The 14171-nt window shown below is 40.8% G+C and overlaps 1 protein-coding gene across 10 annotated transcripts in view; it reads right to left on the reverse strand.

Annotated features, from left to right (window-relative positions):
* The window catches only part of plppr2a (phospholipid phosphatase related 2a), a 109902-nt gene that overhangs the window by 19966 nt on the left and 75765 nt on the right, over positions 1 to 14171 (reverse strand). For 7 of the 10 annotated variants that reach the window (XM_044099352.1, XM_044099345.1, XM_044099348.1 and 4 more), the window contains 4 exons: positions 10741 to 10861; positions 9157 to 9407; positions 8768 to 8944; positions 7857 to 8000 (listed from right to left, as the gene is read on the reverse strand). In XM_044099352.1, the coding sequence (XP_043955287.1) occupies positions 7857 to 8000; positions 8768 to 8944; positions 9157 to 9407; positions 10741 to 10861 (693 nt within the window). Of the gene's footprint in view, positions 1 to 4778; positions 6155 to 7856; positions 8001 to 8767; positions 8945 to 9156; positions 9408 to 10740; positions 10862 to 14171 lie in introns of those variants that run through there. The other 3 variants (XM_044099346.1, XM_044099354.1, XM_044099350.1) reach the window with 2 other exon arrangements.

The following is a 14171-nucleotide window of genomic DNA, read 5'->3' on the forward strand; positions in this document are numbered from 1 at the left end:
CAGCAAGCGCTGCTCCGGCTCGCCGGCCACCGCGGAGTTACAGCAGCCGCGGAAGCTCTCGCACCGTTCAGAGGCTCCGCTCGCAGCGGGAGCCGTCGCGAACCTTTCCCGCCCGATCGCCCGCCACACGACACACGCGAATGCGTTCGGCAGCGCTTCCCGACGACTCACAAAAAATCTGGCGCAGATCGGTCCATTTACGGCGGAGATATAGCGGATGGATTGACCTAGGGGGCGCAGTGGAGTCAAATTACATTTCAAAACATTTGAGCTCTTTAAAGGTTACCACAGGTCTTACATTTCAAGTTTGGTTCCAATCGGATCATCCATGTGTGATTTAAAGACAATCGTATGAATATGGCGAGGGTCTGACATTCGCCATCTGGCCACGCCCACACTGTTCAGATGTCATCACCTTATCATTTTAAGTGGGTTTGCACTGGATTAAATCCATATAAAAACAGAGAAAAGTTAGACATACTGCAGGAAAAATGGTGACTTTCTGTGGGTAGTGGTGGGGCTAATGAACTAATCATTCTATCCAGGCAGCAGCAGCGCACATCTAAAGTCACCAGGTTACTCAGAACCCATCCAAACACAGAACAGATGCTTAGAACAGATAATGTGCCAAACTTTCTCCAGCTGAACAGAAACAAAACTGAAGTTATTATCTTTGGACCTAAAGAGGAACAATCTAGAGTCAGTGCAAAGCTTCAGTTATTACAACTAAAAATCAGCAATCAGGCCCGAATCCTGGGAGTAGTGATGGACACTGACCTGAACCTTCATAGCCACATAAAGACAGTCACAAAGATGGCCTACTATAACCTGAAGAACATTTCCAGGATTAAAGGACTAATGTCTCAGCCAGATCTAGAGAAACTCATCCATGCTTATCTTCAGCCACATTGATTATTACAACTGCGTCTTCACAGGTCTGTCCAACCAATCAAACAGCTGCAGCTGATCCATAATGCTGCTGCTCGTGTTCTCACTAAAACCAGGAAGATAGAGCACATAACACCAGTTTTAAAGTCCCTCCACTGGCTCCCTGTAGCTCAAACAATAGACTTTAAAATACTGTTGTTAGTTTATAAATCACTGAATGGTTTAGCACCACAATACATTAAAGATTTGCTGCTTGTATCAACCTTCCAGACCTCTCAGGTCTTCTGGTTCTGGTCTGCTCTACATCCCCAGAACCAAATGAGGAGAAGCAGCATTTAGCATCTATGCACCACAAATCTGGAACAAACTTCCAGAAAATTGTAAAAGAGCTGAAACACTGACTTCCTTTAAATCTAAATTAAAACCCACTTGTTTAGAGTTGTATTTGAAATGTAATAAATTGCAAAATGTATTGACAAAACCTGACTTGATGTTTTGTTTTGATTGTTGATTCTATGTTGCATTGTGTTTTTGTCTTTGATTTGGTGTAAAGCACTTTTAAATGCCTTGCTGCTGAAATGTGCTTTCTTTAACTAGGAAGAAAGTAAACAGATCTCAAAGCAAAAATTAATCCCTTAAAGCTCACATAAATGCTGAAGAGCCATGGCATTAAAATTAAAATTAATTTAAACTCTAATTTAAACTCTAAGAATGAGGTTAATGTTCATTCAAATCATTGATTTTATTTGATTTGATCAAAATCAAAACAAATTTTGTTTTGATTTCAAACAAAATGATTTGAAAAATAAATGAAAAATTCACTGTGAAAATGTCAAATATTTACAAAAATATTTTTTATAATTTAGAATTACAATATATACTGTAAATTTCTTAAACTGATGTAAAAATATTGCAAACAACAGTTTTACAACATTATTAGCATGAAAATTAAGGCAATTCTCTTCATTAGTTTCTATGCAATTTTGAAAAAACATCATAAGTCAAAACAAGGGAGCTGCGTTAGCTTGACTGTCAACCGTCATATTCAACCCTTGAGGGTGGGGGATGGGCGTGCGTGTGCGTGTGTGCTAAAAGATCGAGCCAGAACCGCACACAGTAAAAATCTCTGCTGGGATCCAAACCGCTCTTAGAACTACGGAGGTTCAAATTCTGCTTATTCATTTTAGCTTACAGAAAAAGCACCAAATAAACAAAACCGAACTGAGAAATAAGATTTAAGCTTTGGCGTGCGCTACGTACAAGATGTTTTCGCTGGGATGCAAACCGCTCTTAGAAGTACCGGAGGTTCAAATAAAAAAAGCGAACTGAGAAATAAGATTTAAGCTTTGGCGTGCGCTACGTACAAGATGTTTTGACAGAGAATCTTTTTTTTTTCTCCACAATTTTGTTAATTATAAAGATGATTCAATAATAAAAATATCAGAAATTCTTCTTTTCTTACTTCAGGGAAAATTAATAAGCAGAGTGCAGCTGCAGGCGCTGCTCTCTCCGATAAAATCCTGCATGCTTCTGTGCACGTAGATAGCTTAGCTGCGTTAGCTTGACTGTGAACCGTCATATTCATATTCTGTTCTCTAGTGCTAATAAGTGATATAAGCAAATATAGGAGATGGAAATGTATACTTACATAATAAAAAACGCACATGCAGATGGGATTAAGGAAGGATTGATCGTTAATGTTATCCGTGGAGGCTATTTTTATCCCAACGAGCCAGCAGAAGTATCGAAAACAACGTAACTGTGGAACTACAAAATACACAGATGCATCTTTGGGAATTGCAGTGGTAAAAATGTACACATAGTCATGTATGGCGTGATAGTGACACCAAGTGGTTAATATCGCCATTACAGCACCTCTCTCATACTGTGTAATTTCGCCTTATTCATGTGTGGAGTAACAGTGACACCAAGAGGACTTAATGGGAATAACATCTAAAAATCTAAAATTACAGAAAATCCGTTGAATTTAGAATATGGCTCCAAGAGACTTTTTTGTTCGTCCTGAAAAGATACACATATGTACCAAGTTTGGTAATTCTAGGTTAAAGCATGTCTTGGGGCTGATCATTTAAAATTTTCTAGCCGGCGCCATAAATACATTAGGCCACGCCCACCAAATTTTATTATGGATTTCTTTCAGGAGGTGGATAAGGATCCATCCTAGTGAGTTTGGAACAGCTTTGCCCAAAACTGTGGAATTCAGAGCCAAACGAATGACAGCGGCGTTAGAGGTCACTTCGGCACGCCGCCACGCCCACCTGCTCCATCAAAGCCGGTCGGGGCTGGAATCCAAAATACACCAGCATGTCTTCTGTTTCTGGAAAAACTTTCAAGTTGATTAGGTCAAAGGTGTAAGATAGCGACCGTTCCCAGTAAAACATGACACTTCCTGTTCTCAGGGGGCGTGGCCTGAGTGATGTCATCATTTGACCACAGGGTCTTTTATGTCAAACTATGATGATCAATCACTGAAAGTTTGGTTCCTCTGAGAGTTTTACTGTAGGAGTTATAAGAGTTTTATGTTTCATGGCGAATAGTCAAAGTTTGACACATAGCCACGCCCACATACTTTGAAGTACGACAATTCCTTTGATAACTTTTCACCTTTGATGCCTCAAGTGTGTGCTGAGCGATTTTGAAGTCTGTATCTGAAAAACTGTAGGAGGAGTTCGATCAAATACGAAGGCTGTAAACATCAAAAATGGGGTCAATTTTGGAACTTTATTCCAAAATGGCCGACTTCCTGTTGGGTTGAGACCATGGCTCCAAGAGACTTTTTTGTACGTCCTGACAAGATACAAATGTGTGCCAAGTTTCATAATTCTAGGTTAAACCATAGCTTGGGGCTGATCATTTAAAATTTTCTAGGGGCGCTATAGAGAAATTAGGCCACGCCCAAATTTTATTATGGATTCCTGTCTTGGGGTGGATAAAGATCCATCCTAGTGAGTTTGGAGAAGTTTGGCCCAAAACTGTGGAATTCAGAGCCAAGCGATGACAGCGGCGTTAGAGGTCACTTCGCCACGCCGCCACGCCCACCTGCTCCATCAAAGCCGGTCGGGGCTGGAATCTTCAATACAGCAACATGTTTCCTGTCTGTTAACACAGTTTCATGTTGATTAGGTCAAAGGTGTAATATAGGGACCGTTCCCAGTAAAATATGACACTTCCTGTTCTCAGGGGGCGTGGCCTTAGTGATGTCATCATTTGACCCCAGGGTATTTTAGGTCAACCCATGATGCTCAATCACTGAAAGTTTGGTTCCTCTGAGAGTTTTAGTGTAGGAGTTATAACTGTTTTGAATTTGGTGGCGAGTAGGTGAACTTTGACCCCTCCTAACCCCCCTTCAGCATACTCAAAAAGTCACCGTTTTGATAACTTTTAATCGGCCATGCCTTATGATCAGACTGACCGAGTTTGAAGCCGATCAATCGAAATCCCTAGGAGGAGTTCGATCAAATACGAAGGCTGTAAACGGCAAAAATCGGGTCAAAATGTGACCTTCGATCCAAAATGGCCGACTTCCTGTGATACTTGCACTATGACTATAATTGTAAATTCTGAGCGTCTTGGGGAGCTCTACAACTGTACCAAATTTCAAGTCTCTACGATAAAGTAAAGTGATTGGTTTGGGTCTTTTGAAAATTTCTAGGTGGCGCCGTTGAGCGTTTTTTTTGGCGATTTTTGCGGCGACCTTAAAATACGTAAATTTTAAACAGTCTCTATGCGTCCGCCAAGTTTGGTGAGTTTTTGAATATGATAAAGCCTCCAAAAAGGCCCCTCTTTGGGGGGGCAGAAAAATAAAAAAAATAATAAACAGTACAAAAACAATAGGCCTTCGCAGCGCTTTGCTGCTCGGGCCTAAAAAAATGTGTGCTTACAGCTGCGTTTCCATTGCAAATGTGCACAAAACTTTGTCAGTGTTCCACTAATGTCAAGAAAATCCCCACAAATGTTGCAACGTTTCAGTTCCAAATACGTCCCGTTGTCTTTGTCATGGTTTGAGCCAAAGATAACATCCTGTTGTTGATCATGACTTGTATGATATGAAAAAAAGTACTTAACAGTTTTGTGAATTAAACTAGTTTTAATAAATCCCCCCCCAAAAACCCACCTCATTTTAGCGGCAAAACATTTTGAAAAAACGTTTTTTTTTTTCAAAATTAGCACGTTTCCATTAAGCAAATGTATTTTGACATAGCAAGGTCAGGAGGTCGGTATTACGCAGATATCTCAATGCTGTGGTGGTGTAGGGGATAGCGCGACCCACATTTGGAGGCCTTCAGTCCTCGACGCAGCCGTCGTGGGTTCGATTCCCGGACCCGGCCGACGTTTGCCTTATGACTTCCCCCTTTTTCTTCCCCCCTTCCTGTCAGCCTACTGTCATATAAGGGACACTAGAGCCACAAAAAGACCCCCTGGAGGGGAGAAAAAAAAAAAAAAAAAAGTTAAAGTGATGAAATACCGACACTTGTTAAATTGTTAAACAGTTAAGAACCTAAAATGGGACTTTAAAATCAAAAACATTTGCGGTATACACTTATGAAAAAAAGAAAATGCATTGATTGCTAACCTAGTCATAGACAAATCTAAGTACACCCCATGATTCAATAGCATGTAGCGCCGCTTTCATCGAAAAATTTGCTTTTCAGAAATGTCAAATTGAGCAATTATATGGTTAATGGAAACGCAGCTTATGATTATTTTGAGTGTGTGGTTTGGTAAAAAGGTGTTTTTAACAGAGTTCGAGTGTCTTTGGTCCAATGTGGCAGAGGTCAGCCTCCCACTGGTTGTCAGATCCCGCCTCTTGTTCCACAGGTGTGAACTTACAAAAATCTCTTAAGTCAAAGCAGGAGAAACCCATTGCGACTGATCCGATACAAAAGAACGTAAAAATGAATCACTCAAGAGAGATGGGTGACTCTCCGCTGATTGTTCACAGTATTTTAAGAAGAAAGAAGTCTGAAATAGTTTGCCTATCGGTTCCCCGGCATTTAAGGAAGTCTATGGGGCGTGGAAGGGGAGAGGTTAATGTCCGCTGGGCCTAGACCTGCGTGGAATAGGAGCGATGCAGCATGGTGCTCCGACCCGACCCGTGGGCCGCGCAGTGTGGCGAGTGCTGCTGCTCCGACTGGTCTAGACTTCGCTGGAAATGGAGCGAGACGGTACGAGGACATCGGGGGTGGCGGGGAACCGATAGGGCTGATGGTCATGTGATCTCTGTGAATGGAGATTCCCGCGGAGTCTGCAGGGGTAGAGAGAGGAGTGAGAAGGAGAGAGAGGTAGGGAAATTGGGGGGGAGAAGAAGGAAAAGAAGAAGAAGGAGAAGGGGACAGAAGGACGGGGTGGAGAGAAGAATAATCCAGTGCAATGTGTCGGATGAAGTGATTGTTTAAGGTCGGGGGTAATGGAGAGAAAGAGAGGATGTGCAAACAGAAATAAGACAGAGATAGTGGAGGGATGACCGTAACAAAAAGGGGGTTCAGGTTTGGTTAGAATGGCTGGATGTAGGCGTTGAAAGGTGGCGGCGAGGCAGAGAGTGCAGGGTGCTGGAGGGGAGTGAAAGATCGAGAGGAGGAAGACAAAGTGGGGAGACAGAGGAAAGAGAACCGGTCAGGCGAGGGTTAGTGACGGAGACGGACCAACAGAGGACGAAAGACATCAACACGGCTACTCGGACAGCACCCCCACTGAGAATCGCTTTAGGACATGCAGCACTTTTTTAGGAGCGGATGAAACTTTATGGGGCAGTCAGGACTGCTGCCGTCGCTCTGTCTCTATGTGTTAAACAATCTGATGACTCGCGCTGAGGAGTTCTCCAGGTCCAACCTGAAACTAACTGTGTGAAAACTTTTCCGCACATTTGGGCGCAAAAGAAAAATGCGCACAATCTTTGCCAGCTGTCCAAAGAGGCGGATGCCTACAAAGAAGCTCTTTGAGCTGAAGACACACTGGCGTAAAAAAAAATTAAAAAATTAAAATAAAAATTGTTTTGCAGTTTAGCAAAAAACTATTTCAATACGACTGAAACACCACCTCACTCTAGCGCAAACCGTCTTAGTGACTGTTTTCCGAAATTGGTGTGTTTCCATTGAGCTTTTTTTAGTTTTGAAAGTTTCACTAATAAATATCTGAAAAGTTTTCTGTCTTTTTTTGTTGTTGTTGGATTGCAACTCAGGGTAAATCTTTACTAGTTTTGCACATCTAGAGGCTCGACCGGGGTTGTAAGCACTGCTAATGAAATGTGATTATTTTCTGTTTATGCTAACAGAGTATTAACTGTATTTTTAATGGATGACTTAATATTTTTTGCACAACATATGATTAATGAATTATTGAACAAGCTTATTCGCAGTTAATATAATTATTTTACCATATGCTGTATGGATGGACGTTTGAAAAGTAGTAACTATGTACTGTATTTGTTAACTGCTAATCGATAACTGCATTTTTTGCTAACCTTATTCATAGGTCAGTTCTTTTGTGTGTGTGTGTGTGTGTGTCTCTGAACTCCAGAACTGATGCTAAGAGTGGCTTTTTGTTGTTTTTGCTAAAAACTTGACTGAAGACAAGAACAAAACAGAAGAAGTTTACAGAAATAATAGCAGTGATGCAGTTGGTGGCACAGTTGTCAAATTTGCTAAGGGAAGCTAACTCTCCCACACTCTGAAAACCCCTGGTTATATAGTTACTTATGCTAAGATAATGATCCATTCTCTGTCTTAAGGAGGAACCCCTCTATGCCTTTTTCAGCTGCCTGCTTAAGTGTGCACAGATTTAAAGGATTCAGTCGGGAGTTTCAGCTGGGAACATGGGCCGCATGCACACTCATTTTGTTACAGGGCAGGGAAAAAAAAGGAGGATAACAGATCCAGTTAAGAGACAAGGGGTGTTTAGCTCAGCCATTTGGTGGGCACAGTGCTTTACACCCATCCCCCACCCCTTACCTGAGGGCCACTTAACTTTTCAAGTGGACTTTCCACACAAGGCAGTGTCACCATGGGCATGCCCAGCATGGATTCAGGACGTTGGGGTCGCAGCGGAGGCGGGCTTGGCTGAAACTGTTGGAAGTTGTTAATGACACAAGTTACCTGGAAAGGGAGAGAAAAATTATGAGGGGGGGAAATACGGCTAAAGGCTCGACCCAAAATACAATGAAGCTGCAGTCTTGGAGATTATCTTTGATTAGTTATCTTTAAAAGGCTATGCTGAAAAATGAACTTTTCAGCATGCAAAATCTGTTTGTGTTTATATCACAATGAGAGATGAGGTTGTGTTTTAAAACCAAAGAATAACTCTGTTATTTATTCAGAGCTTGATAAAGCTATGTAACACAAGCAACACAAGCAACACAAGCAACGATCAGTGGTAGAAAACACAGAATACAGCTACAGTAAATGCTTCTCAACAAACAAAAGTGGATAAATATACTGTATTATGTGGAGCTGGTAACTGTGGCTTATTTGGAGCAACCTATATGTCAAATTCCACCATAAAAAGGCAACCTAAGACTAATTTTTACTTTGATCCCAGCAAAGATTATGCTAGCAGTGAAAACACTGATGCTGAGCAGCTAGCTAGCAATGAAGATAACCAGGGAGCAAGCTAGATGGATAGTTAGCTAACAAGACGGCTATTAAGGTAGCTAGAAAGATAACTAGATAGATTCAAATTTAAAGTATTTCTTATCATTTAATTATCATTACAATTACCACACTGTTGTGTTAGTCGTATCACATAAACTTCCAGTCAAATTGAAAACATTGAAAAACCTACCTTGTGAGTATTCCACGAGAAAATAAGACAAGGTTGTAGGGGTAAAAAAAAAAAAAAAATGCATTCATGCTTTTAGACTCACCAAGAACACAGCGATGGCGCCACCGGTGAAGAATCCAGCCAACACATCAGCCCAGTGGTTGCGGTACTCTGTGACCCTCACCACTCCCACCAGCACAGCCAGGCACAGCAGAGTGAGGCTGATGGTGGGCTTGGTGAGCCGGGTGCCTTTGGTTTTAAACACCAGTGTCACGTACATCTGCAGAGAGCCGGTCAAAAGGGATACAGTATACAAAAGCACAAGGCAGTGACCAAAATTGCATGTTCTATGGCTAATTTTCGAGATTTTGACAGATATTTCAAATAACAAGGACGTGTTTCTTTTTAAATAAGAAAGGCATTCCAGGGAACCTCACATGGAACAAATTCATAACTAGTGGTTATTACGACCAGCAGCAAGCTCCGACTTACCACTGTGTACAAGGCAGAGTACACGCTGAGCGCCGCGTCCTTAGACGGGAAGGATTTACGCGCAGACATGACAATCAGCGGGTTGCCCGTGCAGGCGCGGCGCTCGGTGATGTACTGCATGGTCGACTGGCAGCCCAACGCTGTGTAGTTTGGTCGGCAGGCGGACAGGAAATGAGGTGTCTGGTTTCCTGTCACCACCTGGCCGGCGTTGGCGAAAATGGCAGTGGTGAACAAGCCGAAGGCGTACACTCCTGGGTGCAAGAGGAGCAGTGGGGAATGGGGAACGTTAGTGGATGCGGTGATAAGAAGTTAAAGATTTTATCTTTGCACATGGGAGATGAAATGAAAGCATAATAAATATTGGAGATTAGTATCAAATCTTGTATACATGCCTTGAGAAAAAACAGGATACTCCCCCCCTCCCCTCGTCCCGTCTCCTCAAAATAGCGCTAACACTTTATTATCAGCCAAGGTGTGAAATCTTCAGAGGAGTCTTCACCTCAGCTGATTCATTTCAAGATGCAAACTTGCAAGCTGCTTAATATTCATGAACGTCTCCCTGCAGGGATTCCGAATGGTCTACCTTCAACATCACAACCCATTTAATCGTCCAATTAACAGCTTCATGTTCCAGGACTGGATGACAAACTGAAGTGTTGCGGCGATGTCTTTCATGACGGCCTGACTTGTTTCCTGATGTTTTTCATTCATCCTCAAGCCTCAATGAGACACAGAACAGCTTTCGCAAGAAGATAAGCTCAGTGTAAGACTGGTTCCTGTATTTCCATGTATACTAACAGCTTGAAAAATGTTGTTTATGCAGTGCAAATGTGAGGAAATTCCAGGGATTTTGTGGCAGAGTATGGGACTCAGTGTCCTGCTCCAACAAGACAGGGTACGTTACTTTTATTGTAACACAATTCTCTTGTTTAATTTCTTTGAATTCATAAAGGATAAACAGCCATAAAATTAAAATGTTTTATGCGTGCCTTGCGTGTGGTAAAATCACTTTTAGAAGACCATTTCAGAAAGTAGGTCTTGCTGTCAGTTTCACTTCGAGTTTCAAGCATCAAGCATGCCGAGGTGAGAGAATCTTCTCCAGTGTAAGCAGCTTAACAGAGTGAGATTGAAGAATACTATTGGGTCATTGATGCAATATTTGAGTTACAAAATACTAACTGTCTGAACAAACCAAAACAAATCTCTATGACAGCTTTACAACAATCAAAAACATACTGCCCACAAAATCTTACAACACGGACTGTTTTCATATTAATAAATGAAAAATATATATTTTTAATTCACATTCAAGGTGTGTTACATTAAATAATAACTGAGAATATGGCAATTACTTTGTAATTTTTAAGTTAGCAGAATAACATCACTGGCAATGAAGAAGAAAGATTGTGGCATTTACTGACAGATTAACATAAAAATTTTAATTTTTTTTAAAACTTCCTGGATGCCACTTACATGAAATATTTTATTAGGTTGCAATGGTTCAGCAAGGGTATTTTCATGGACCTCTGAGAAAAGCAGCACTCGCAGGTACAATGTCTTATGTTGTGTTTGCTGCATCCTCACCTAAGAAGCGTACGATGCGCCTGAGCAGGGGGTTGAAGTAGCAGCAGTCTGCGGTGACTATGGTCTTTTCCTGGGTTCCCTCTGCCTTGGTGAAGAACGCACAAAGTTCCCCAACAAGGATCTGGGCAACACAAGGAGAAACAAAGAAAAGTGTAACATTCATCACGTTGTTGTTTGTTGGAGCTGTGTTGGAGTTTGGGCATTATTGTGGTCCAGTTATTTGGAGTGAAACATTAATGTTGGATAAGATGTGCAATGCGTTACGTCGCAAATATAACATATAACTTCTTTAAATGAAACAAGGCTATTTTGGTCAAAACTTACATCTTTAGTCCTCTTTATAGTAGTACTGTACTTCTTTTTCCTTCTTTCAACCGTTTGAAGGACAGTTTTGCTGTTTTCATAATTCCAATCTTCACATTTTTTTACGTCAGTGGAAACCCAACTTAAAGTTGCGCATATTGGAATTACGAAAACAGTTTTGAAATTTCGAAAGCCTCACGTTTTTCAATGACATTTCTTTGCACTAGTGTGAGGTGTGTTTTCAGATGCATCAAAATACAGCTGAGTTTTATTTCACAAAACTGCAGCAGAAACACTTTTTTTGCGTCAGACGAGTCACGTGACCAACAACCAGATGTTACTACTGGCGGAAAAGACGAAGACGACGACAGGGTAGGAGTTTGATGGCACGACTTGTTTTTTAATGACTTATCTCGTGGACAAACTTATTCACGTGTAATTTTAGTTATGTTTCTTACTTAATGGAAACACTTTTTGCAAAATTGTGTTTCTTCGACATTATCAGAATATTGACACAGTTTTGCGCACATTTGCAATGGAAATGCAGCTTGTGAGGCTCGCAAGCATGGGGGCCTACAGCCCTCAAATACACGAGCTTATACCAAATCCCAGGACTCAGTAATGAATAGTTTTCTACAATATATAGACGCCTCACCTGTAAATTAACTCCGACAATACGCTCGCCCTGCCGTGAGTGTAGTGGCACCCATTTTATCAGTGATGGTGTTCCATCAGCCTCTCTCTGTCTGCACACTTAACATTCTGCTCCATTTGTGCCTGACTCTGGCAGCGAGTGAGCCACTAAAATCGCCCGTGTAGTGATTGCAGACGGAAATGAAGGAAGAACAAGGACGGTTAGAGCGAAATGAGGGGAACGACCGGTTTTGCAATCAAAGTCCTGCGCCTTCTCAGCTTTATCATCTGGGTCCAGCCAAGTTAAAAGTGTTAGCAGCACGCAGGCACCTGGCCAAAGCCAGTCCTGTGAAGTGCATGCCCAGCCGAGTGGTTTCTCCCATTAAAACAACAACGCCCCATTGGGTGCTCCATGGCAACACTCTCAAGAACTAACACAAGCATGAAACCAAAGCTGAGGGGGAAAGTGTGGTGGGGTTAATCAGATATATTAGGGGACTCATCACACTGAGAGCATTTCTGAGGCAATTAAAAGACAGGATAGGTGGCGTTTCCATGGGGACGGCTGTAAGTAAGGCTGCAGTATCTGAGCCTGAACAAAGCCCACAAAACATCAAATAACACTGCGCCTTAACTGATGTATAAGTCACACTGAACATTTAACCTGGATAATGTGAAGACGCAGAAAGGAAAAGATCTTTATGGAAGATCATCTGCATTACTAGGAATCTCACACCAACACTTAGAACTTCTTTAAATTAATTAATCTTTAAATACAACTCTTTGTTGTTCACAGCAACACATTTGGCCATTTTAACATGAATACTGCTCAAATTGTTGCATGTCTGTCTAAACAAAGATACATTATTTCAGGTAAATAACGCTGTGACATTGCCGTCCTACACATTTGAATTTGTATTTTTGACCCTCTGAATGTGACTCACCACCTCAGTATGCTAAATGCTACAACTCAACTTTACTTTTGGATAGTTGAGGTAGAAAATGTTTCACCATTTGGGGGCACTCATGTAAAGATTTAGGCTTGTCCATAATTAAGGAGCACAAAGAAATTAATTAGTTTAATCAAGAACAAACATCATTCTGAAGTCCAATTAATTTTCAAAAGAACATAAACATGTGATTAATCTGCAGTTTATTGATTTAAAATACATTTATCTAATTTTATTTAAAAAATTGAGAGCTAAATGACTGCCAGTGTATGAACCCAAAGAGCTCTGTAGAGCATTTAAAGGTGCAAACTGCAGTGATTATAACCAGAAGGTTGCTATGGGAACAAGAAAGAAGGACAATCCTGCAGCCAGTTAGACGACAATAGAGGCAGAAAATCTTTGACTCTATTTATTATTATTATTATTTATTTAATAGAGTTGGAATCCTAACAATGAAAATGTTTCATCAAAGAATAGTGACGAGTGTGAACGCTTCCAAAAATCTGAAAAACGTTCTTTTCACCTCTACAATTTCAAAGCCTCTAACATTGTCTGTCATCTAATTCCTCCAGTTTATATGCCCTTGTGAAAGATTATATGAGACATTGGATTGAATGTTCTGGTGTTACAAAGTATGCAGTAGTATTTGCCCCCTCCCCTACACACACACACATTACTAATGCAGCTCAATAACAATAAAAACGTTGAACTTCCCTTTCAGAATAAAAGTACAAGGCCAGCAAGGTGGAAATCCAAAAATAGACAATTGAGACTTTAGCATGAGGGATTGCATCTGTCCCTTTTATTTAAAGTAAAATCTGTCTTTCTCAAACTGTGGTTCCCAAACTACTGAAGGTCCGCGGGCGCCCCCTAGTGGCACTGCATGTAAACAGCTCATTATACGAGCGACTTCTCAGTGAAACACATTGTTGAAGGATTAATAGAGGAGCCATGTTGTGATGACTTCCTGAGTTTCAGAAAGAGCAGGAGTTTCTTAAAGAGACACGATTTAAGGTGTTAAATTACAAAGTTAAATTTCTTTTAAGTCACATTGATATATACAGTTTTTTCATAACAACTGAAGATAAAGTAGTTACTGGATTATGATATAAAATGCCTGGAAAACACATCAGCTCCCACATACTTAGCATTGTGTATTTTTGGATATTTCTTGGTAGGTAAGCACTTTGAGAAATAAAAAGGAACAAAATCGAGTCACAAATCCAAAAAACATTTATTTTACTAAAGAGTTTACATCACATTATGTCCATCTGTATTCGATTCAAGTTTTTGAAAATAAAGCGGAGTTAACAAATCTTCCACCCATAGTTTTCCCACATTGTGGACGAAACTAAATCACTCTTTAAGTAAAACTTTATAATGAATGAAAAAATTTTATTTTTTTTCTCGCTGAAGAGAAAGGCGGACTGTTTCAGAACTGGAGGAGGATGAATAATTCATGCATCTGTTGCTTCATATAATTCACATGTTTTATTTGAGGAAGCAGATAGAAATTATCTCTCAGCTGCTGTTAGATTCTCTCTG

This window comes from Gambusia affinis, linkage group LG19, assembly GCF_019740435.1.
Source record: "Gambusia affinis linkage group LG19, SWU_Gaff_1.0, whole genome shotgun sequence".
Lineage (NCBI taxonomy): Eukaryota > Metazoa > Chordata > Actinopteri > Cyprinodontiformes > Poeciliidae > Gambusia > Gambusia affinis.